This window comes from Haplochromis burtoni, unplaced genomic scaffold (genome assembly GCF_018398535.1).
Source record: "Haplochromis burtoni strain Fernald_Lab_line unplaced genomic scaffold, NCSU_Asbu1 Contig_68, whole genome shotgun sequence".
NCBI classification, from domain to species: Eukaryota; Metazoa; Chordata; class Actinopteri; order Cichliformes; family Cichlidae; genus Haplochromis; species Haplochromis burtoni.
In genome coordinates, this window is record NW_024582429.1 from 890,251 (window position 1) to 916,593 (window position 26,343).

General features: G+C 43.0%; 1 protein-coding gene across 1 annotated transcript; it reads left to right on the plus strand.

Moving 5' to 3' along the window:
• The first annotated feature begins 571 nt into the window (after positions 1-571).
• On the plus strand, positions 572-21,564 carry foxk2b (forkhead box K2b). Its single transcript, XM_005924171.2, has 9 exons — positions 572-1,075; positions 9,601-9,795; positions 10,883-11,036; positions 12,057-12,203; positions 12,300-12,493; positions 12,587-12,789; positions 12,895-13,140; positions 14,828-15,028; positions 15,675-21,564. Exons 1-9 carry the CDS (start codon positions 795-797, stop codon positions 15,875-15,877), a joined length of 1,824 nt encoding a protein of 607 aa, XP_005924233.1. The 5' UTR covers positions 572-794; the 3' UTR covers positions 15,878-21,564.
• Positions 21,565-26,343: the final 4,779 nt, after the last annotated feature.

Genomic DNA, 26,343 nt, shown 5'->3' on the forward strand with positions numbered 1-26,343 from the left:
GCTACAAAGCTCCAGCAAACCAAAATGAGGTCTGCCTGTCTGTGATGGCCGCCAGATGTGTGTACTGATTACAGAGCGTAACTATAATCACTTAAAAATATATCTAACCTCATATTACAAAGTAACAAGATGCTGCAAAGGAAGCGTTGCGCAAAACCAGGCGTGGATTCTGTAGTGGAGGAGGAAGAGAAACGGCGCATGGTGGCTTTGCGCTGATACCGCTCGCAGACCGTGCCGAGCTAAATCCTTCAAACTCCCACAATATAAGCGTCAGATTCTCGCCCTGGATCCTCGATTAATCGATTATATCGACGCACACTCGCAGATTATAGATCATCGGTAGAGGGAGTGATTGCTGCGACTGATTGCACGTGTAGACCCATCGATCCGCTCCTTTGCTCGTTTTTCGTCCCCCCGCAGCTTGCAGCTCTCCACCCAGCCATATGGGCCCCTCAACCGACCTTGAATCGGTCCTCGGATTAATTCTCGCGTATGATTGGTCGGAGACGCGGAACCGCACCAGCTTCCCTGCTCGTGATTGGCTTTTAGCGCTGTCAGTAAAGCCATATCCTCCCCTTGCTCGATTTGGTAGCTAGCCTTTCTCTCGGCGGTGGGTCGGAGCCGCTGTCCCTGGCCTCGCATGTTCCCCTTTAGATTCCTGTTTTGAATTTGATGCCCCTCTTGTAGTTTTGCTTTATTTACACGCGCCTCTGAAGGACCACAGTCGGGCGTCCGTACTCCAGTGCTTTAGTTGCCCCCTGGTATTTTTGGCGTTTAGAGACTTTAACCCGAACATGGCTGTGGTGAGCGGATCGTCTGGGCCGGTTGCCCGGCTCGAGGGCCGTGAATTCGAATACATGATGAAAAAGCGCTCTGTGACCATCGGCCGGAACTCGTCGCAGGGCTCCGTGGACGTGAGCATGGGCCACTCCAGCTTCATCTCGCGGAGGCATCTGGAGATATTCACCGACGACAGCACCGGAGATTTTTACCTGAAATGTCTGGGTAAAAACGGGGTGTTTGTAGACGGAGTGTTCCTCAGACGGGGCGCCCCTCCTCTGCAGCTACCACGAATGTAAGTTACCCCTCTCAGTGAACATGTGGGCTCCCATCTCCAGCAGCCAGGCGGCTAAAGTTAACAACATTGGGTTTATGTAGGCTAGCAGTGGAGTCGACAGCACCACGTGTTTTAGCATGTTAGCAAGAACCCCGCATCCTGTTCCCAATGCCATTTTTCTTTGTTGACATTTTTGTTAGCAGCAGTGTTATTTAGCCGCCTGCCTAACTACCACATTTCAGCCATAGTTAGTTAGTTAACCTAGTTAGCTAAAAAATAATCAACTTAACTCGTAGCTACGGGGACGCTGTTGTTGACATTGAATGGTAGTGTTTTTTTCTCTTTCTGTCACGTGGACACCCTTAAGCGAGAAATGCATTCTCGTGATACTGTAAACATCCGTCATTTCGGCCATGTCAACACGTTAGTTAGCGGTTAGCTGTAGCCTCCCTGTACTTGTGAATGGAGCTTCTGTTTGACCCCTAAACGTAAACAAACCTGGCGTCCCCTCCCTGTCTGCTCACAGCAGCTCAACCTGCAGGACCTTTGACCTCGGTCCGCACATATGGAGGTCATGACAGCTGTGTGTGCCATCCAACTGTTAAACACGAAATTCACGTCTTTTCTGACATACGTTGATGTCCTGAGAGGCTGGTTTCCGAGTTGCAGGTTGTAGCCTGCTTCTCGCCATTGTTTAACTATTAGGCTTGATGACGTTGTTTTCTTGTGAAATACTCTATCAGCCAGACCGGGGACAGGTCTGATTGGTACTTCAGTTTTGTTTCTTTGTTCCGGTAAATCCCTGTATGAATGTAGCCCATGTTGTTTATACAGACACACTTATAGGTAAAAAATTTTAAGGCATTATTTTTTGGGGGTACTGATTTGGCATTTTCAGAACTGGTGAATTGGCTATGAATTATTAGTAATTATGGAAACTGATAACTGGTATAAGGACTCGATACACATTTCCAGTTAAACCACTCCTCAAAAAAATTATATAAAAGTAATATAGCAAGCTTAAAAATAATATTGCCTTCAGTCTACTAATATAGAAATGGTAGGATAGGCTGGCCTCCAAATCATAGGTGGAGCCCAGCCTTCACCAAATGTTACTGCAGGAAAGTTCATTATTCTGGATTTCAGTGTAATGGGGAAGCTGTTCAAAAGGAGCGTGGTTGTGGAGCTGCATGGTCACATTGTGATGTCTATTGCAACTTCATTGATAACTGCTACCTTACCTTTGAGCACAGCTCTGCTGAATGTGCTATTCTGGGCTCCGGGCTTTTTACCCGTGACATGTACTCATTCTGACAGAGTTGTAGGAGCTACACTGCTGACCAGCCCGGATTGGGGACAACTGTCTGTTTTTCCTTTCTTTTTTTTAAATGCCAAATATTGAAATATGTATGCCAAAAACCAGCCCTGACCAGGAAATAGCCATACCAGTAAATCAATGTTTTAAATGCTCAGTTATGGTTTAAAAAAAAAAAAAGTCATTTATTGTTTAATTTAATTGGCCAGTTCCCAAAATGTGCTAGTTTTAACGATCATTCCTTCATTTGTACTGATTCGGTTTTCATAATGGTGTCACTTTATTTTGTCATGTGATTATTTACTTTATTTACATTTTTTTTCTACTGATGAATGAAATCTAAAATATATATGGATTTTAGAAATGAAGTATTTGAAGACATCACCTCGAAACGTTTCTGATCTGTGAAGAGACCCAACAATTAAAATAAGCAATATTTTAATTACTATCCGAAACTCACCTTCAACATAAATATTTGTTGCTGGACACCCTCTTTAAAATTTCTATACAATAATATATGTAAATCTCTAAAACAATTTGGTAAACTTTGAAAACTATATGTAGAGTATTAATTTTTAATTTTAAAAATTGCAAGTTTGTAAAATGTCTTAAAAATGTGCCGTTTTTAGTGTATTGTATTCAACCCAGATTTTTCCAAACCTTACCTGTGCTGAATACCATCCATACTATAGTCAGTAAAAAACATAATTAGATAAAATTACAACCAAAACTAAAACAAATCAGTTTTAAACAATAAAAACTAGACTGAATTGAGTAAACCCAGTCTGGAAAGCAACTGAAACTAAAGCGAATTTAAAACAAAATGTCAAAATGAAATGATCAGAAAATACAAGACTAAAGAACTTTTAGTGTGATTTTATTTTGGGTGTAATTTCAGCCTTGTAAGAAGAAGAGAGGGAAAACAACGATACATATTTTTCCTTGAACAGAAAGTATTCAGTCAGCCTTTTGCGTGTGATTCGGTTTAAAGAGGAAAAAAAAACCTCCTGGTTTCCATTTTGCCAAAGCAGTTATCTGGGATTTAAGCGTGCCAGAAAGTGTTTACAGTTTATTCACTGCAATGTCGACAAGCCTGCAAACTTCTGCCAGCTCTGGTCAGACTTTGCACACTGCTCTCAGCTATTGTGCAATATCTCAATATGAAAACACGTTTTACACAACACGGACTTGTTTTGACTTGAAGCAATTTCCAAATTGTCCTTTTGCAGAAAAATCTTTTCTGCAGGCATGTGTTTGAAAGCTGAATACATTTCTGCACTGCTCTTTTTCGGCAGCATACAAAGATCAGTGCATTCCCAAATGTAAAAGGCCTACAAGGATCAAGGAAGGAACAGCAGGGGTGTCAAATTCTCATATTGATCAGGCCAACTGTGAGCTTATAATCGCGGTTAATGCGACTTCCATGAATGGAACACCACCGAGCTCGTGCTCACGTGTTTTAAAAGTAACCTTCATGTCACAGAAGACCCTTAAAAGAGCCTCGCTGCCCACGATACGACGGGTGTAGCTGAGGAAGCAGATTGACAGCATGAGAGAACTCGTAGAGCCGCGGCTCAGGGGACAGGTCGGTTGTATTCCAGGGATTCCTTTTTGGTGATGTAAACGGAGTGAACAAAAAAGCAACAGCCTTCCCTTTCCCATCCTCCCTCCCCCTTCCCTGTCCTCTCCCACACCCCAAAATTCACTCCAAGTTGGTGCTCTTCCTGTCTTCTTTTGTTTACATTCTCTTGTGCAGGCTGGGTGGGGGTGAACATCAAGCGAAAGTCTTCAGCGAAACCAGCTTTGTTTGTTGCCGTCCTCACAGCTTAGCAGCGTAGCAACTGAGCATTTGGAGTTGAAGCCTCATTATTCACACAGAGGAAAATGAGAAATAAAAAGGCTTCTGTGATTGCATGTTAGGAGGGGGGTGTTGGATACCGTAAACAGCTTTCCCCTCTCTGAGCCTCATTCAGACTGTGAAAATGGATATTAGAGTAGCCGAGGTGATTAGCACTTGTTACTTTGTGTCTTGCAAACAATGTCATTTTGTTACCTCTGAAATTAGGCCACCTCTGATCATTTCAAACAACACAGAAATGTTTGATATTTTTCTAATCTGTTTATTTAGTCATGAGCAGAAATGACAGATTGATTCTGATTGGATGTTAACGTTTTTGTTCATTACCTAAAATTCTTCGGAACATATTTGAAACTTACCCGCTGGTCCTTAAAGTTTATGTCACTACTGTGTCTGTGACTGGCAGCAGTTTGTCTGGTAAATGTGACGATGTGTTAAATCCTCTCAGCATAGTGTTTGTGGCCTGCGTTCATCCTTTTTTGAAACTCTGTAATTTTACTTGTGGATCAAGAGTGAAGTAGCCCCTGTCACCACAGTCCTTACATACCTTGTACAGCGTCTGGGTTCATTCAGTGCACTTCAGAATCTTCACTGCACGTCGCTGGAAGCTGATGATAAATGCGTCTGTTGAATGCTAATTGGTTGACATGTGGGCAGGAAGGGGAAGGGAATGGGAGGACTGTGGGGCGGAAGTTTCCGAGATCAAAAAATACAGAATGAAAAGCACAGACAGTGGCTGCAGTGAACATTTGAAATTCAGCTCTTTTATTTTTTTATACAGTAGCTTCGCTCTTCTCCACGGCTGGCTGATGGACCAACAACAGCACAAGTACGAGAGGCCCACCGACTGGTTGTTCCACATACTTTGCTCGCTGCCTCCATCTCTGCAGGTAGACGGCCCATCCCCCGACTGCTAACGGATAGCAACCGAACTTAAATTCCTCGTAAGCCAACTTTCATCAGATTGGTTACCCTTAGCAAGCAAAAAATATGAACAGCAGGTAGGTGGGGGTTTCGAGTCGGGCAGCCAGAGCTGTCATCATATTAGTGATAACCCTCACTAACATCATACAGAGCTAAAAGTAGGACAAAAGTTCATTTTTGGCTCCAACAAATAGTAAGCACATTGACATTGGCGGCAATTTCTGTTAGCAGCCACAACTGGAGCAGTCTCAATGTATGACAGGGGGGAAAAAAACATTAATGGTTCCATTAATGTATAAATGCTGTTATAGCGCCATGGAAACCTGTTGTTATGTGGTCAATGTTAGTGCTGTGGAACTAGGTCAAAGTTCAGAGTCCGGCTGGATTTACACTTCTGCGGGAAATCTGTCCCAACTTGTTGTTACCAGGTCCTCGTAACCTTACATCACAACTGTTAAGTTATTGTTGCGTGGAAATTACAGCGTAGGGTTAAAAGGAGTTTCGGGCTACAACTTAGATTCCTTGCTGCTGCATAAATTATGTGACAAACTTTCCCGACACGTGCCATGTACGCTAGCTGCGTGTTGCTAGTTTTTCTACTGCTACACTTTTAAAGTTGTGCACCGCGATTATTAACAACAAACACTGGTTGCTTGGTTAGAGGCTTCAAGACGTCCTTAACATGTTTGCTTAACTTCACCCCCCAACTGGTCGCGGGAGATGACCGCCCCTCCCTGAGTCTCGCTGTGCCAGATGATTCTTCCTGTTAAAAGGGAGTTTTTCCTTCCCACTGTCGCTAAGTGCTTGCTCATAGGGAGTCATTTGATTGTTGGGGTTTTCTCTGTGTTATTGCAGGGTCTTTACCTCACAATATAACCCACTGAGCTGATGTTGTTGGAATTTTGTGCTGTAAATATCATCAAATTGAATTGAACTTTGGTCAAACAGTACCTTAAAAATACTCCCACTGTAAATTAAGACATTTGTTAAATTATCAAAATGGTTTCCTTCTATACTACTGCTACTTTCTGACCGTTGATTAACCAGCTGATTAATGGCCTACCTGTGCAGTATAGAAAGCAGAATAAGTATCATATATATTTCAAAATGCAGCAGTGTTCATTGACAGCAGGATGGTGTGCAGCGAAGACAAAGCAACCAAATTATTTTTAAGATTTTATGATTTACTGATATATTTAGCTTTCATTGTTCCCACCCTGTCAGTTGCTACTCGCTGAAAGTGTCTGATGTTTATTTAAGGATCTTCTATATCTTTAACAGATCTACAGGGAAGGCACAACCCTTCCTGGAAAGGGTGCATGAATAATCAAAGCGTCCCCCCTCACCTCACCAGCCAGGCTCCAAAAAGTGTTTCAGTCTCCTCCTGTTAGCGACAAAGCTAATTTGAGATGTAGGTGTCGAGGATAGAGTTCTCTCAGCAGATGCCAGCTCAGTGAGGGCCTGGCAGAAAAAACCCTGCTGTGCCTGGCAGACTTCAGCTAAGTAAAATGTGTCCCTGCACGGTCTCCAGGGCGTCAGGCAGCCATTTAGAAGAGTTCTTTCTAATCAGACTGTGACTGCTGCGAGACCTCCTCCTCGACTCTTTCCCTTCATCTCCTCTCGTGTACGGCAGCCGTGAAGCTGCTGTCAAATCCAGAATCGTTTCATTAAAAACATCCACTTGAAATCTTAGTTTCTAAGATTTTTTTTTTTTTTTTTTTTTGCACGAACTTGAGCGTCAGTCATAACTTCACGTTCATAGATTGCATAAATAGTAACTGCAAGGTTTTATATTTGTCTGTCTTTGCCTTGCTTAGGTGGCTGCATTGTTTTCAGTCAGAGCGCAGCTTAATGGTGTATTTATTTCCTGACAGAGTGTCGGACCGCTTCCCATCCAGTGTGTTCTTAGTCTTACTTCCCTTATTTTCCAATTTCTGTGTCAGTGAAATTGTCTTTTCTTCTTCTTTCGTCCTTCATAGCTGCTACAAATCACAAATGAAAAATTTTCAATGCAGGTGCTAGGCAACAGCCAGCCGGTTGGTGAAACTGAGGTAATCCTGGGCCTCGGTGAGGCCTGCGGTTCATCCGCCGACTGAAACGGCTTGTTTTAGCTCCTCTTTTTAATCACTCGCTTGTGATTAAGCTGCCCCTCGAAAAAAGATTTGAACAGTGGGTGAGTGGGGCTTCTGTGCTCACAGAGCTGTCTGACTGGGAGCCGTTTGGGTCTCATTGGGATTTCTTGTACATATGTTGAGATTTGGTAATGTCCAGTTGGTGCATCTAGTTCAGAACCAACTTTTAAGCATCAATAACAGAGTTGAGCAACACAGTGGTTTTCCATGGCTGGGACCTTACCTATAGAGATTTCCCTCATGTATCGAAGACGTGCCTATTAGGCGACTGGTGAGGCTGTTGGCCATTGATGTAAGTTAATGTATGGTTTAAATGTGACTTGTAATCTTAAGCACTAAATACATCTGAATACATTACTCTTGTTGCATTAACCAGGCAGGTGTGTGTTTGTGATGGGCTGAAATGAATTGGACAAAATTTAATACGTTATTATAAAAAATGGGATCTACTGCAGGTGCCACTCCTGAGCTAGATAAAGACTGAATGAACCAACAGCAAGAGAGCCTAACTGTGATACCACAGTTTCAATAATAAAACTTCAGTCTTTTGTTGAACACTGAACGGTTTCCCAAAACACCTGATTACTCCTCGGATGATGTTCAGCAGTATAGGGACGGATGTTGAAAAGATTGTATTGATGCCATGTCTTTATCAGTTCTGGATAACTGGTGTAACTGTTTGTATTTGTATTAGTTTTTTGAGGTGTGTAAAAGCCCCGCTGCCACGATCAAAGGAATTGGCAGCCTTTGATTCCCATGGACTGGACCATCAGCAAAAGCAACGTTGTTATTATATATGTATTTTTGTAATAATGAAAAGAGCAGCGATAACCTCGTTCACTAAGAGAAAAACGGAACATGTAGCAGATCTAACCTTGAATCGAAGAGACCACAGTCGATTGAACACTTCCTCATTTGACGATGCACCAACAACAATTTCTGCATTTCCTGCAGCGAGTTGGAAGGCAATCTGGGAAAATAAATGAAGGCTGCAAGGAAGCTGGATAAAACAGATGAGTGAATTAAGTCCCACACTGTTTGCATATTACATGTGGCTGATGTGACGGTCTTAAATAACTTCCTGAGCTATAACTGCTGGGATTTTAATTAATAATTACCCGTCCAATATTTAGTTTTGTTTTATGAAGCAGGCTTTCGTGTGTGCTGTGCAAACTGTGATTTTCATGATAGTCACTGTATGGCTGTGTAAGGCGTATCCTCAGAGTTCTCGGAGGATCTCAGCCCATTCATTGTTGTCAACTCTCACACCCACAACTTCTTTTTTCCCCCCCAGACAGTTTGAGGGTCAATGACACGCTCATTCCTTTCCTGTTCCAGCAGCACTCTATAACATTAGTCCCTCTTGTTCTTCATATGCAGTTTTGTATACGTTGTGTAACTGTTTATGTAAACCAACACTCAGTATTTCTGTTTATCCTGTAGTTTAAAATAAAAAATCTGAAAATGAGTAAACAGCTGTGAGATCCACAGCTGTTGGGATTTCTTTAGATCTCCTATATCCGCCAGTCTAAAATTCACAACCTCTGGACCACACCTGTCTGAATCTTTGAACTCCTGCTGCTGCATCATGTATACAATCACACACTCAGCTGTGCAGTCTGCCTGTACAAACCTTTGTGAAAGACGGGGTCACGCTAAAGAGTTTGCTGAATTTGAGTGTGGTACTGCAATAGGATGCTGCTGTTGCAACAAGTCTGTTAAATTTCTTCACTCTTAAATTTTTTCTCTTTGCAACAATAAAACTCAGAGTTGATCGTGGAATGTCTGAGGACCAACGCAACTCCACCAGCACTCTGACTCTATAAGCGCAGAGCGCCAATCCTCCGCCGGCATCGGCACAAAAACTGTGCTGGGAGCGTCATGGCTTCATGGCGTGTGGCTGTTCGTGCTGCATCAAAGTCATTGAGCAACAGATGAATCGTTAAATGACAGAAAGTTTCTTTTTCTTTTTTTCTACTTATTTCTTACAATTTAAGGAATCGCATTGACAGATTTCTTTCATTTGCTACAGCAACATTTCCCAATCATGTTTGTAAAAGAATTTGAAAATATTGAAGACTTACTGTTGTAATTGTGCTTCTTCTTATGTTGTGATCTGTGCGATTCAATGTGCAGTTAAAACTTCTGTTCATTGACAGACGTTGGCGTGCTTTATGTGTAAATGAGTTTGAGCGCTGTATAATACCTCACAAACCTCTAAACCAAGAATGTCAGAGGTTCATGTCACCTTGAATTACAGTTTTCATTGACAGCTGCTGAGTTTTTAAAATTCTGTGGGTTCCCTGTTTTGCAGGTGCACGTTCAGGTTCCCCAGCACAAACATCAAGATCGCATTTACGGCCCTGTCCAGCGGGAAGAAAGTGAAGCGAGAGGCGCCCGAGTCCCCCGTGAAGCCAGTGCAGCCCCAGATCTCCCCGCTGACCATCAACATTCCAGAAAACATTGCTCACCTAATGAGCCCTCTGCCATCGCCTACTGGCACCATTAGGTATTCATTACTGGAAATGATGTATTCAGCAGTAGATGTGGGATTGAAGTCTGAATTTTTTTTTTTTTTTAAATGGCTTAAATATGCAAATTCTAATGTGCCTCACAGGTGAATGCTGGGTATTTAACCAGAGTGCATATTGCATAGATTTATGCAGGAGAGAGGCGTGTTAATAAGAGAACCCTGAATTTAAATGTGGGAGAATTCAAAAAATGTGTTTTTAAAAAAACTGAGTTGACCCGACACAGGCAACGATGGAAAAGAGTTAAAACTGGGACAAACTCTCTTACGTGTAAACAAACTTGTATGTTTGTATGTACAAGAATTATTTTAATAAGCAAAAATCAATATTCAGTCAATTTAACTGAAGATTACATTAGTGGCTGATCCTGGATCAGTGCACAGGGTTATAGGACGCTCTCCCACGCTGCCTTAGTTTACCTTAAGGTCAGCTGACCTCGACATGTTCACTGTATATTGATCAGCTTAAGCTTAGTCCTCCAGCCACAGGGCTCGGAGAGGAAAGCGGATCCATCTCACACTCAGATCCTCTCAGCCAGATGGCTGCTTTCTTCTGACATGTACGCCATCTGTAAAATGTAAACATTAGAGTGGTCTGCTGTTAAGAAACAAACATTTAGGCCGACGCTCGAGGCAGCAGGTGCTGTATATGCAGGGGTCGTGAGGCAGTGCATTTTTGTTTGGTGCACCCGCATCTCCAGAACCAGACATGAAATATGCAAATCATCCTTTACATTAGGCCTGTTCGCCCCCTGGTTTTTCACACTGTTCACCAGATAATTAGACTTGATTAAGGTTTTAAAGCTGCGCTGCTTTAGGCCTGATTGTGGTGATTGCAGTGTTCCCGTGCGATCTGGGTGGTAGAGCGATTTGCATAGATGTCGTCGGAAAGCGTGTCACTGCAGCAAAGACTGCGGATGAGCAGAGCCAGCGAATGTAGTGACACCATTTCTGAAAAATACCAGGCGCTTATGTTGAGGTTTAATCCAAACATAATGTTGGCTGTTTATGCTTCAGCATAAAATCTCCTGGCAGCTGACTGTCCTCTTTTGTTTTGTTGCTGCAGTGCTGCTAATTCCTGCCCCTCCAGCCCTCGGGGTGCGGGCTCCTCAGGCTACAGGATGGGTGGTCGCATGGTGAGCTCTGCAGAACTGCAGCTCATAAACGACAACTCCCAGCCTGAGAACGATAAAGAGGCCTCTGGAGGGGACAGTCCCAAGGTGAGAATTCCCAGCCCGCTCCAAACTTCAGCCTTGCTCCAACATTTAATCACTTATTTCACTTTCCTGCGTCACACTTCACTTCAGACTATGTAACTCATTCCTTGCTAGATATCTTTTATGGATAACATGCAATAGGGCATGAATATGGTTCTTGAAATATAAAATTATAATCCTTTAACTCAAAATGCAAATTATTATTGATGTTCTCCGACTTGTGTATGTGTGATGTGTGGTGATTTATAGTGAAACAGCTTGAAACAACCTTTTTATTAACCTGATGGCATCTGAATGCCTCCTGGTTCGACCCTGAATTAGTATGTGAGTGTATAACCTGCGATGCACAGTTCGTGCTGGCCTGCAGGCTCTCTGCGGATGCCCCCACGGGATCAACCGTTAGACTTGAAGCCAACAACCAACTGTTGCATGCCTCTGAAAGCAGATGGTGAGAGTGATAAAGGCAGCTGCTGGCAGCCATTAACGGTCCTTCTACAGGTTCACCTATTAACACCTGATGAGTTTAACTTGTGACCAAAGATTCTCTTTTGGTCATCTCAGCGGCACTAAATGGTGACGAGCTTTTAATTTACAGCTTTTAAAGCCGCTGCTGTAAAAGAAGCAAACATGAATGTAAAGATGGAAATTAAGATGAAGACGCTGTGACGGTCAGATTAATGAGATTGAAGCATTTGTCTCCTTTTCTCCTCCTTCTTCTTTCTCTCCTCCTCCTCCTCCTCCTCCTCCTCCTCCTCAGGGCTTTTGTCAAACATTACCAGCAGCTGAGGTTATTTTGCAGCCTGCAGCTGTCTCTAGTCTAGTTTCTTGCATACCTTCAGCATCGGAGCTGAAATCTATCACGACGCTCCGTCGCTGTGGGAAAAGTGGCGCATGTCTGAATGACAGTCACTTTAGGAGAACCAGCAGTGTTATGTATTCATGTCTGTTGAAAGCTTGCTTCATGTGCGCTGCACAGGTAATTTGCTCTGGTGTCTAAATCTGCGTCCTGTCCCTTCCCCACAGGACGACTCCAAACCTCCGTACTCCTATGCACAGCTGATAGTCCAGGCCATAACGCTGGCTCCGGACAAGCAGCTCACACTAAATGGAATTTACAATCACATCACAAAGAACTATCCTTACTACAGGACGGCAGATAAGGGCTGGCAGGTGTGTTTCTTTGCCTCAGTGTACAGATTCCTCAGACGCGGTCACACACGTGACCTCAGTCATCAATAAGTAACTCGAGACTGTTCTCTGTTGCAGAACTCGATCCGTCACAATCTGTCTCTGAACCGTTATTTTATCAAAGTGGCACGGTCGCAGGAGGAGCCCGGCAAAGGTTCATTCTGGAGGATAGACCCGTCCTCGGAGGCCAAGCTCATCGAGCAGGCCTTCAGGAAACGAAGGCCGCGGGGCGTCCCCTGCTTCAGGACCCCACATGGACCCCTCTCTTCCAGGTTTGGCTGCGTCCTCCCGTGACAAATTTAATGGTACATTTTAGCGGACATGGTGTGATTTTTCTCATTCCAACAACTCCTTCTGACTCTCAGGAGTGCCCCGGCATCTCCCAATCACTCAGGGGTGCTCTCTGCGCACTCCAGCGGTGTCCAGACCCCTGACAGCCTTTCCCGAGAGGGCTCCCCAGTTCCCCTGGAGCTGGAGACTTCCTCTGCTCCCACCCCAGTGTCCACCACAGCAGTCCAGCCCAAACTGGCAGTGATCAAGGAAGCACGCTTTGCACAAAACACACCAGGTGTGAGACGACACTTTGCGCCACACATACTGACTGCGCGACTCTTTTCTGTTTCTTGTTCAATGTGTTAAAACTTCTGTGCACCTCGATTTTTTGCTGTGCCAGGCTCGCCTGTTAACAACCAGCCGGTACTCATAGCAGTCCAGCGTCAGTTACCTCAAACCATCAAGCCAGTGACTTACACCATGGCCTCCCCAGTGAGCACCAGCACCTCCCAGCCCACTGTCCAGACTGTCCACGTCCTGCAGCAGATCCCCGCAGGGTCGCTCAGCCCCGCCACTGTCATCGCCCAGCCAGCCACCATCATCAAGAGCGAGACGCAGGAGAATGGAGAGCACACGGAGGTCAAAGGTGAGCCAGCAGCTAGGGCATTAAATTCTCTACAAGGAGTGTTTTGGCTTTGAATTTTGTCAGAGTGAAATGTTTGGCTTCTAACCCTGCTTCAATTCTTCACCATATTACACAATATTACCTTAATCCAAGACTTGGGGATGGTTTCCCGAAGAGAGATTTTCCTCCTAACCATGTAAAATAAAGATTTCCTTCATCAGTAGTAATAACTGTTGTTAATTTATTACTAATTTAAAGAAGATTTTGGCGAAATATTGACCTATAATGAAAAGCTGAGCAGCGAAGGAGGTGCCAGACTTCAAACAAGACATGGGCGCCATTTTTACTAGCTTGTAGCATTCCTACAACAGGGGACACCCCACTGTGCCCTGTGGGCCCGAAGATGCCGAGGGTCACCGTGATTAGCCACATTGAATCTTTTTAACTAATTAATAGGCTGGATAATTTAGTGGCTTTGCTCTTAAACTTTTATTCTTCCACAACTCGGAAACAAAGTCATGATTAAAAATATGATGGACTAATATAAGCGACCAATATTTAGACGGTTCATGAAGTTGTGTTTAATTTGAGACCCTTTAATCTGCAGGGTTATCTCATTATCAACAGCTAAAGGCTCTGATTTCATGTTGATCCAGTTCCAGCAGTTTCTAACACGCGCTTTCATTTTTAGCTCATCCAGTCAAAGGATTGAGCTCATGTCATGGCAAAGTGTCCATCTGTTTGTTCATCTTGGCTAGTTGTGCAACACAGTCAATCAATGACAAGAGAATCTAAAGTAAAGGAAGATTTGCATTAACCTGCGATGGAAGCAGGTAAAGTTTAAGTCTCTACACAGACTTGTACTGTGCAACAAAATGAGTAATCATAATAAAATGACAGGAAATTAAAGGAGTTAGTAGCAGAATCAAGTTTAAAAGACTAACTCTTTCCACAGGAAGACATTTGAGCCCCGCGAGTTTTGATACCTCAGTAGTTTCTGGGTTTTTCCATGAGTAGCTGCAGAGACCACCATCACTGACCTCTGATGCAAACACACTCGTGTTGTTCTATAAGCACGTCTGATATGTGACAAACTCAACTTCAAGGGTTACTCCTAGTCTGCTTCCAGGAGCTAAAGAGTTTAGCATGTCAACCAGAAGCTTGGAAATTCAACAATCTTGTATTTATTTTCTGTGACAATATTTCTTGAACCAGACTTCACGTCTTCCAAAGTTTCACTTGGTTAAAAGCAGCAGCTTTTTAACCAGTCATTCAGCTGCTGCTGCCATTCATGGTCGCAGTATTTTTGAATGCATCAACTTTCTAATCGGATCAAGTGATCTGATTAGAAAATTTCTCAAAAATGTGACGGTCTAATCTGAGATTCTGCCTTTTTTTAACTTTGACAGTTGTTTGAAGTCACATGATCAAACGTGTCATGTTAAGAAAGGTAAAGGAAGTGTTACAGGTTGAGGGGAAGCCCCAGGATTTGGCACAGCTTCATGAAAGTCACCTCGGTGTTGTTCTGAAAACATCTCGCTGTTTGCTGTACCCCAAACACCGAGCGCCTCAGCAGATCTGATCGCTTGCACTCTGTGTTTGTTTGGTGTCACTACACTGACTGAGCCCTGCTCATACCTCATTCTAACACTTGTGATGAGTTTCCACCACTAAAGCCGGTGTTTGTGTTTGTGTTCCTCATCCTCAGTCAAAGTAGAGACGGTTCCTACCATCACCTCTATAGGTCCCTCCAGTCGGATCATCCAGAGCTCCCAAGCAGCCACCCCCCTGCAGACTGTTACCATAGTTCAGCAGGCCCCCATGGGTCAACACCAGCTGCCTGTTAAGGCCATCACACAGAATGGCACCCATAGCATCACCACTGCCATCCAGGGACCCTCCAGCTCAGGTGAGACGCAGGAACACTTAGCAGGGACATCAAGGCTGGTTCAAGTCGAGATGTTTTAGATGCTTAGATGGAACTGAGACATTATTGCTTTTACGTCTGGTGGTGTATGGGGTATGAAGCTTAGAAACAAGCATGCTCTCTTGTTGCTTTTGGTGTAATGTGCCAAAATAGCCACTGGACATTTAAGCAACTATTCTTTTCCTTCTGGATTTTGACATCTGGATGTTAGAGGACAAAATAAAAAATAAACTAACGCTTATTTTACTGAAACCTGTTAAATCATCTTTATAAACACGACCACAGCATCTAGAGGGAGAGATCCCTAGTGAGGCCTCCAATCAGAATAAAGCTTGCTTCAGGGGAGGGGGAAGTGGGCTGGCTTTCACAAAGGCTAATAAATGAGAACTATTTTGAACAAACCACACAAATTGAAGTTAAACACGAGATCCAGCAGCAGCAGCGTCGCCACAGAGAATTTTTCTGCCTCCTCTGGATCTGAAAAGGTTTTTGGTGTGCTCACTTGTGGCAGCTGATCCAAACCACACATCCCACAGGCCTTCTGCTTCTAGATGTTATTGAACCACAGCTCAACAGTGAAGTGTTTCCTCTTTTAACCCTCGTCTTCCTGCTTGTTTCCCCCAAACAGCCTCAGCTGTGGCAAGCCCCCTCCACTTGCTGGCGGCCCACGCCTCCGCCTCGGCCTCCCTCCCCACCAAGCGGCAGAACGGGGACCAGCCTGCCGAGCAGCCGGAAGCCAAGCGCAGCAAGTCTGAAGAAGAGCCTGCCCCGGCCGGCGCACCAGATTCAGTCTCGTCGGCAGCTAACGACCAAGGCAGCCAACCCAACTAGTTTGTTTCCACACGCAGCGCGCCGCCACCACCACTCGCTCCCCCTCCTAATCCACAGTTTCTCTCTCTCTCTCTCGTCCTCGTTGTTAGTTTTGTTTCTCCTCCTCCTACCACAGCCGCCCGAGGTGCCAAACGGAGAAGATTCTGTTCCTTTTCATTTTGGATAATCTTGTTTTACACCATCAAAGATTAACTAAAAAAAAATTGTCTGCCCCTTTAAAGACTGGAATGTGGGTTGAGAAGAAAATATAGGAACGGGACAAAGGTGAACTTGTAGGTGTCCCACCCCCCTGAGCCCCTGAAACTGGAGAGTGACTGAAGCGAGACCACAGGAAGCCTTAACAACAATTAACACTTAAGAGCTGACCTTTGACCTCAAGTGATCCCACTAGGAGAGGCCCTGACTCGGCTCAGGCTGGATGCTGCCTTTCTGCCGCGTCTACCTCAGAGCGGATCGGAGACTCCGGCAGCCAACAGAGAACATCTCTCCCCACTGACCCGTCGGGAAGCGTGACGTGACCAACCAACCAAGCGGCGAGCGCGATGAGCATTCAGTGGTTAGATTTAAAAAATGAATTTAAATTAGACTTTCAGAAAGGGATCAACTCGGAGCCAATATTCCTGAAACTCTGGCAGCTAGCCTCTCATGATACTGACCTTCCTTAATCGCAGCTGTACGTAGATATGCAGTATTTTGTTGTTCAAAATGTGGAGCGTAGGGTCTTTGTTTTTGTTTTGTTTTTTTAAACTGTGTTTTCACTTACCTAGAAGAGAAATAATTTAAAGGAAGCGTACAAAACGGTGAGGTCGGTGACATTTCGGTAACCAAGATAGAAATCTCACTTTCGGTTTTGTTCTTTTTTTGTTTTTTGTTTTTTGTTTTTTTTCTGTTCAGTGAAACAGTAACTTTTTTTCATGAACTTTATTTCCCTCGTTCTGACATATCCGTATGAAATTGCTTCGTTACGCCTACATATTTTAATACGTGCACAGATAACCGATATAAGCATATGAAATCTCCTTGTGTAGTTCCAGATGTTGACCTTGCATGTGTCCGACAACAGATGTTGTTAAATGTAAATTGAAGAGGAAAAAAAAAAAGACTGCTTTGTCCCAACCAGACCTGCACTTAATTGAATGTTCGTGTTTTATTTTCCCTTTTGTTTTTTGTTTTCTGTTTCTCCTCACACCTCTTCCTCCTCCTCCTCCTCCTCCTCCTCCTGGTCCTTCTCGGCTGTGTTGACGTTGTGGTGTTGGCTAACCCGCCCAACCCCCCCTTTTGCTTAATTAACTTTTGCTCTGTTCTGGCGACCCAGCGAGTCTTTTTCCTTTTTATTTTTTATTTTTTTTCTTCCTGATTGTACATGTTTCAACCAACAGTAAAAGGAAACAAATGTTTGTTCTGCTTCAGTGGAGAAATGCTTTTTGGGGTTTTTTTTGATTTTTTTTTTTTTTTTTAAATAAATTAATTTAACGTCCTTTTTTTTCCCCCCCTTATCTTTTGCTTCCGTGGTGCATCTATATAGTGTGTGTGGTTCTTTTCCCCTTTCAGTAAATGGTAAACAGTGTGGTTATAGTTCCACTCCTCCACCAGGGGGCAGCATTGGAACATCTTTAAATATGTCAGCTGGTGAGAAAAGCATGTTTATCATGTTCTCTAACATATTAGTGCTCAGTTGGTGACCTCATAAGTCTTGAGCCACCCCTCCTTTTTTGTTGTTTTTATGTTAAGAAAACGGGGAAATAGGTTCCAACATCCATTGAAAAACAATATAAGACAAAAATCAAGTTGTTCATTTGACCAAATTAATTCTTCACAGCACCACAACTCTTTCAGACAGCTTCCTTGTAATTTAAGTACTCATAAGGAATAGCTCTCCAGGCTTCACTGACATTCAGCCTCTTTGGATGTCGGCTGCCTTTTGTTCCGTTCTAAGGATGATCCCACACTGCTTCAGTAATGGAGGTCCAGGCTCTGGAAACCAATCAATGACTGATGGTGTTCTACTATGCTTTTGTTTTCCTTTTTTCTATCCAAGTACACTTTCACTGCATTTTCAGTGGGTTTGGGGTCATTGGGGCAGCTCTATTTTTAAGCCTAAAAATGTGGATGAAAGTCTGACAGATCTCTGGGTTCATAATTCCATCAGTTTTGACAAATCTCCAACACCACTGACTGAAATATAGTCCCAAACCATGACAGAGCCTCCATGTTTTACAGACAGCTGTCAGGAGAGCTAGAACAAACACTGACTTTTGCACCTCTCCTGACTTCATCATCTCTCTAGACCTATTAATTCTTCTTCAGTCTTCCACTTGTCCCGTTTCCTCAATTTTCTATCTTTAAGGACGTGCTATACACAGATGTCGGAGTATGCTGTTTGCTGTGGACTTCAGAAATCACCTTGTTGGTGAAAATACTATTTTTATGTCTATCAAACCCAAAAGGTTTGGGGGGGATGTTGACTTTTGTCTCAATCCCTTAGTCCTTGAATAATTCATAGTTTACTGTTAAGTGGCTTAACAGGACAACTCCTGAAAATGATCAGGTACAAGGACTGGACTGAAGATGAGTGAAAAGTAGCCAAATCTTTGAAAGACCTTCAGAAAGCCTGAAGAACAATTACGGAAGACCACTCAAAACAAAAAAATTAAAAGAAATTAGACGTTAGACTTCATTCGAAAACTGTTCCTTGGAAGCAAAATCTACAGAAACGAAAAAATCCATCAGAAAACGTTGGTTCAGGTTACTTTATTTGGGGGTATTTGGTTTACAGTATGTGTCTGAGCCATCCTCACATGCACATTTTCCAAAGGAACAAACCGGTAAGGTTAGTATAACAGTGGAAAACCAAATTATGCACACAACATCATATTAGAAAAGCTTTTACGTCACCAGAACTCTCTTATAAAGCAGTCTTCTGCACTCTAGGACTGAAATCCTCTGGAAGGAAACAACTGACACTTGTGCCAAAAAAGTGTTCAGGTAACCGCGGCCCAGCCACTGGTGTTTTTGCCTCTTGTACAGAGATGTTGGGTCAGGCTGTGGCACACCAATCAAACCCTGATAAGAAACAGAAACCACAAAACTGAATGCACCGTGACACTAAATGAGGTTCTGAAGGGCACTGTATTACAGAGAGCTAATAATATGAAGTCGGTCAGAAATTAGCATGCAACCTTAACCTTATCAAAAAGTATTTGATAAGGTTAAAGTTATTTAAACCACTCCAACTTTAATTATACAGTTCCCAGTCTGGACAGTGGTATCCTTAAAATGCTTCAATAATTAAAGACCAAGATGGTTCTTTCAGCAAACACATGGCAACAGTGGAGAGGAAGAACGTCCTGAACAGAACTATTCTCAGAGAAAGACTGCCAACTACTGAAGACTGAAGGGATAACTCCAACCAGGATTTAAAATCTGGGACTCTTCACCGTTTGGTCTTAGAACTGAAGAAGCTTCTCAGATGAAACGTCTTCAAGAAACTTAAAGATGTCCAGTCGCTTTTTTTTCCAAGCTCCTTAAAATACTGAAAACGGAAGATAAAAGTTACTGGCATGCACTCTGGACAAGGAGAATAACTAAAGGATGGTTCAGTGTAACCTGAACTCTAAGCTTTAATCATGAAGGAAAGTTGGAGATGAACCAGGAAGTCCAAAGAAAAGTATTTTTGTTGTAGGATGGTGGATGCTGTAGCCTTTTCCAAGATATAGGAGCCCGGATGGTAAAAAGATCAACAAAAGGGCAGGAGGGGGGGGAGATTAAATCATGTTGCACAACCAAACAAAAAATTTGTGACAATATTTTGTCTAAGTTTCTGTTGCCAAGGATAAAAATTTATAACATAATTTAGTGCAGCTGAGTCAACCTTTGGGTTAGTTTGTTTCCAAACGATATTAAAAACTAGGGACTCCGTACACCTGATGTACAATACGTGACGTTTCCAAGAACAAAGACCACATTTGAGCCATCGCACACATACTGTAGGTGTTTTAGGTGAAACCGAATCACAGACCGAGGAATAAAAATTCCTGGTTTATTAGACTAAGAAGCAGCAGAGCTTATAAAACATCTGCTCGCTGATGGTTTGTTTCTGTGTCGATGTTGTTCTGACGCCCAGGCAGCGGTGAAACAATTATCCTGTCTGCGCCCTGCAGAGTTCCCACATTCCTCCTTTGTGATGAGGAGCTAAATTAAGCCGCTTTGTCGAAGGTGTTTCCTCACTTGGGCTGCCTTGTACTGTCTGGTGTAGACAATGCTGTGCAAAAACACTTTGTATCCTCCTCCACGGTGCCCAAACTAAACTTAACTGTATTAGAGAGAAATTGGGTTTCTAGCAAGACACTGATGCAAATATTTGACCACAGTCACTCTGGGATTACATCAAAATAAAGACGGGTTTCTGAACAGGATATATGCACTTTTAAAGACACAAAAACACTGAACAAAGTTGAACACTTGAGGCTGGTTCCTAAATCAAGTCAATCCCCACAATGTGGTTTTGCTGTCATGTGACTGATAACCATCTAAGATTAAACAAATAATCAATTTTAGAGGTTTGACAATCGAAGTGATGATGTAGGGTCTGGTGAATAAAACCCTACAGACGCAGACGTAGAGACCAGTCGGTGACAGCACTATCAGCCCTACTGGCTGGCATTTGGTTCCTCGAGGTTGCTGCCTGTCATTCTCAAACAGGATCAAACACCAAAAGCATCCATACGACTGTTTTGGTCGTAGCAGATTGCCAGATTCAGATTCATCAACATAATACAGTTGGTGGTTATATCATGTCAGATATGGCAGACAGCTCTCAAGCAATAGGTGCATAACATCATATGAGAAGTTTTGAGCTTATTATCAGCTCATGTTATGATTTTTCAATAGCAGATTTGTTCAGGGGAAGTTATTGGTAGAAAAATCCTATCTGAATGCAAATGCTAGTTGGGTGTTTCATCAGCTAATATAAGCATACTATCTTATGGGCAGAACTACTCCTTTTAGCCAATAAATCAGTCATAGCCAACACATAGTCAAATCTGTTGCTCAATCCACAAATGCATTTTCCTCACAGTTACAGCTACAGTTGCCTGAATCGTCACATCTGTCAATTGAAGCAGCCTAACTTTACACCTTACCAGCATTCAAAAGGATACACTCACACACTCTGCAACTCATAGAAGCCAAAACGTTTTTTATACAAGACTGTAAACATGTTTTGGACCCTCAACAACAGTTTAGGTCTCTTTGCGTTAGCTTTGGTTTTAGCTCAGGATATTGCTGTTTGGCATAAGCGCTTCTCTCTTAGGATGTGTGACATAGTGTACATGCAACAGTGCAACACGAGAGTGCAGGACAGACTGACTGCAGGTCACTGTGTGTGTCATCAGTTATGTGGAGGTTGTATTTTTTAAATTTTTAATGTCCTTTTTTATGACTCGCTGGCTCTCTTTCATAAATTTATAAGAATTTAACGATTCAGATTCCAGGAAGCGGTTCTCTATTCCCATTCCTGCTCTTTCACAGTGTCTTTTGTCGTGTCTCCCTCCCCTCAACCCGAACCGGTTGCAGATGGCCGGCCCTCCTTGAGCCTGGCTCCGCAGGAGGTTTCTTCCTGTTAAAAGGGAGTTTTTTGTTCCCACTGTCGACCATGCTTGCTCATAAGTGAGTCATCTGATTGTTGGGGTTTTCTTTACATTATTGAAGGGTCTTTATTTTACATATAAAGCGCCTTGAGGTGACTGTTACTGTGATTTGGCGCTGTATAAATAAAACTGGATTAATAAAAGCATCTCTGTGCAGTTTGACCTGTAAACAAACACATAAAGAAACAAAAACTCTGAACTCCGGAAGGTTTCAACTCCAGAAGAAGATACGCATTACTTCTCAGACTTCAGAATAACAGAGTTATGTAACGACTGCAGCAGCTAACGAGTCTGCTGAGCTGATGATGAGGCTCTGACCTGTGGCTTCAGACAGGAAAAACTGTACAGCAGAGTCTCTGTGGAGCCCAAAGAGCCTGCTGGCAGACACCATGTGGAGAGTAAGAAACAGCAGCATTTAATACACTGGAAGGAGATGGCGGGTGGGGGAAGATTGGCATCATGAACACATTTGTGTTGCCTCCACTGCTGGCTGTGTAGGTGGTGTCTCCATAGAAACCAGAGCTTGTTACGGCTGCCTGTATCGAGTGTTGATACTCTGGAAGCTGGAGGAGCTTAGAGAGATGATGAAGAGGGAACCATCTGCCCAAAAACAATCCAAACCACCAACACTCTGGATGGTTGTCTCAATGAAAGTTGTTTTCCAAAGTATCACATGTAACACATCAGTTTCCTAAAGACATAACTGTTAACAGGCACTCAAACCTAAGGAGGTAAGGAGGACACTTCGTATTCTGAGAAAAAAAACAAACGTTTTCCTGGTCTCTAATCCTCTGGTTGTATCTGGTTTCTAGCTTTTTAAAGCTGCTGTTTCCATAAGGACGTCTCCAGACAACAGTGGAGGATGCGAGGGCCAGCAGAAAGTGGATATGGCTCTTTCTAGCATGTCAACATAGGAAAAAGTATACGAAATCAGAAACAGACACGTCAAGAGCGCTCAGTCCTGGTTACACAAAAATCCCTTTCCACGTGGATTTCCTCTTGTGATCCTTCTATTTTAAGAAGCCAAATCCAATTATTTGGTAATTATTTCAATCCCTGTTTTGTCATCACAGAGAAAAACAAGCCTCTCAGTCAGCTGAGCAGAATCCGTTTTTATCCACTGGGAGCTGTGGTTACTGAAACCAGAGCTTGCTCTGATTTACTCGTGCTGTTTCAGTTGTTACTTATCTCTGTAGTGTGTTGTTCTAAATTGAAGATAATGATAATTAACAACAAGGCACATGTTTTATTACTAATTTTTATAAAATTTACACTCTTAATGTTCCAAATCATAGTGTATGTCCTCTTATCAGCCTCTTAAAATAAGTTCTTTGTGGACAATGTGTTTATTGTAATATCATTTAAGCTAATGAAGCTTAAACTTCACAGCAGAAATATTCAGCAAGAGTCACTTTTCCTATCATGTCATATTATTGCTGCTTATATAGAATTATTTTGTTACAAACGTTAATTTAAGAGTTGTTTGATATGCTACCTGTCATATGCAGCAACAACATAAAGACAAAGCAGAAGAAAAAATGCAGTGTCTTTTGTAGCCACTTGACCTTGGCTCCCAACGTGAGTTTGGGGAAGACTGATGTTAAACTTACATGGCAGTACCACTGAAATAAACATATTTACAGGCTAGTGCTAAAAATGGTTTAGAGTTGCCCAAATATACATGTATACCTGAGTATAATGATAGAGGTTTGCTGTGGATCTAATAAAACACCTGGCTGACCAGCTCTGCGCTAACCTATCACTGTAGCTAGCAGCACTCATTTTCTTTGTGCTAATAATTGATTAATTATGTAAAATAAATATTGTTTTACACCTTAAATAAGTTAGTTCTTTGATCACACAAGTCTACAAGCATTACCATTTAGAATGATTTTGCTATCAGTAACATTAACGGGGAACAAAGCTACAATTAGCAAGCTAGCTATAGCTTACATAGCGAATGTACCATTGTAGCATTAGCTACATGTTGCTGGTATCCTGAGCAGTTTTTATAGTAAGTCCCTCCCTGATTGATTAAATAAAACGAATTACTGAACAGCCATACATGCAGACGTTACAATCATTATAGTAAGATGAGGTCTACTGTTTTGAAAGTGAGCTAACATTTTTGTAAAATAAATGCCACGAAGACTGCATTGGATGAAAACTGTGCTCAGTGCATCAACCATTTAATCATTAGTTACTTTTCCTCCTCACCCCCAAGTGGTCGCAGCCCTCCCTGAGCCTGGTTCTGCTAGAGGTGTCTTTCCGTTAAAGGGGAGTTTTTCCTCCCCGCTGTCGCCAACTATTTGCTCATGGGGGTTCTCTGATTGTTGGGGTTTTCTCTGTATTACTGTAGGGTCTTTACCCTACAATGTAAAACACCCTGGAGTGACTTGTTTGTTGTTATTTGGCTCTGTGTTTTTTTTGTTTTGTTTTTTTAATTGAATTGAGTTGAACGAAACGATTTCCGTGTTCTGTTGGGACCAAATTTTCAGCTGTCACAAAAAAGATGTGGAGAAACTGACTATTAAGGAATAAACACATTTAATTCAATCAAGACAATTTGTCCCTCACATCTTAATCAGAAAAAAATGACACAAACTAACTGTATGTGAACAAACAGCCAAGATTTAAGTGAGAAACTGAGCTCTTATTTGTGCTCTTACTGACCACATGATGGCAGTGCAGAGCAAAGCATGCCAACTAGCACTCTTGGTCCACAAACACACACACACACACACACACACACACACACACACACACACACACACACACACACACACACACACACACACACACACACACACTACAACAAGTGCTGGACCAAACAGTAGTGGTCACAACACCGCACAGCAGAAGTGCCTCCTTTGGTGAATGTAATTTTTTTTTTCACTCTCTCAGCCTCTCACCTCCCTGACATCTGATGGCTGATGCTGAGCAGCAGCCATTTCCGTAAGCAGTGAGTGAGGAGAATGGGGATAGAGGGATGAGAGCTTGATGGAGACAGAGTGGGAGAGTTAAAAAAAAACACAGCGAAAGGGAGCGAAAGAGAGAGATAGAGAGATGTGGGTGGTTTTGAGCAGAGAGGAAAGATGCTCTGCTCTGGAAGGCTGTGTGGGCGTTCGTTGCCGGCGAGTAGCTCGGGGATGAGCCAAGCCGCCTGTGACCCTCTGTGGAGATTTTAACCCCTGGATAACAGCTGCTCCGCACCTGGCCTGGACCAGATCCCAGAGCCCCAAACATGCAGGACTCCCACAAATCTCAGTGTTTTAAAAACCTCTTTCACAGCAACAGCAGGAGCAAATAGATGCTAAGAGCACTCAGAGGTATTTCACTGAGAGGCCTGACACACACAGTGCTCTGATGATGTTTACATGCAAATGAAATGCTAAATAATATCGCCATAATACATATGAGGTGCTTCGGCTTTGTGTCAGCTTCACGAGGACCATCCTTTTGCTTTTCTTTGACCTCATCTCTCTCTGTGCCGTGTTTTATCTCTCCATCTCTGGTGGATTGTGTACTGGGTGACCGTTCGCTCTGGGTGAAGAGGTGCCTACAGATCATCGAGTGGTCTTGAAAGCATCACATGAGATCCTCTTGGATGCACATCAGAGGCAGCTCTTGTGGTGAATTTTATACCAGAACATTGCTTCGAAAAACAGATTGTTCCAGTTGTAAAGCAAGAACATAGAGACACTGAGCAAACTGTGTTGATTCTTCAGCCTTTTCTAAAATTATCAGTGCGTGTTACAAGGTGCATGTGTGCAAAATGTGTAGATGCACAAGTGTTCATGGCTTGTATCCTGTCATATAAATCATGTTTATATTAGATAGTTGACAGAAGAAATGTGGTGATTGAAGCAACTCTTAAATCACCCAGTCTGAGAAATCTGGAAATCTTTGTGGAGACTTTTGCTCTATAATTTTAAAGATTGTATGGACATATTTTTAACTCATATTTTTGTCACTGAAATTGTTTTAAGGGAAGACGCTTAAATAATTTGTTTACTTTTGCGTTACTTTGTAACACAAGTCTGAGGTCATGGTTCTCAGCCCCGAATCAGGGAAGTGATCACTCATTTTTGTATCTCCTGTACAAACTAAAGTCCGCATTAAATAAATAAATGAATCAAATAAAAATCAGAATGTGCAATACCAGAGAGATGCTCTTCTTGTCATGAGGTTCATATGAGAGCTGGACCCAAAAGCAGACGCCATGCACTCGCTGAGAACTATGTACAAGACTTTATTTACGAGGATAAGAAGAGTGAAGCAGAAGCTGGAGGTAACGGGACAGCTTATGAGGAGGGCTGTCCCGAGATAACCAGGGAGAAACAGTTACTGGCAGGTGAGTAAGGAGAATCTGACAAAGGTGCTGTTGGCTTACATGCAGGGCCAGGCTGAAGAGCTGTGGGGAGAGTTTCCATGGGACAGGGGCAGTACAGGGGGAGGAATGGTTCCCTGAGTTGCCAAGAGCGTGAGGGCTGGCAGGATGACAGGCAGGTGAAGTGACTGGATGATGATTTCCTTAGTGAGAGCTGACGACGGAGGTGGAACGAGGAAACCAGCGCTGGAGGAAGTGAACAATAGCCGGTGAGTCCAGGGCGAGATGGTACGGAGACCTGTGCACGAGGGAGCAGAGTTAAATTCGAAGACAGGACGAGGGAAGAGCGGAGCCTAGACGAGGCCCAGTTACCAAAGTAGGCTGTAGACTGAACGAACTGGCAATGAGTAGCTTAGATAGTCTTCCTGTAACTGACCACAGAATGACCACAGCAAAAACTCCTCAGCTGCTCCCACGGACCATGACAC

What these genes read in the sequence shown, in the direction of transcription:
- foxk2b (XM_005924171.2), top strand. Translation starts at nt 795, where the DNA reads ATGGCTGTGGTGAGCGGATCGTCTGGGCCGGTTGCCCGGCTCGAGGGC. An exon ending in CTGGAGGGGACAGTCCCAAG is followed by an intron (nt 11,037 to 12,056) that starts GTGAGAATTCCC and finishes CCTTCCCCACAG; the next exon opens with GACGACTCCAAACCTCCGTA. An exon ending in CCAGGGACCCTCCAGCTCAG is followed by an intron (nt 15,029 to 15,674) that starts GTGAGACGCAGG and finishes TCCCCCAAACAG; the next exon opens with CCTCAGCTGTGGCAAGCCCC.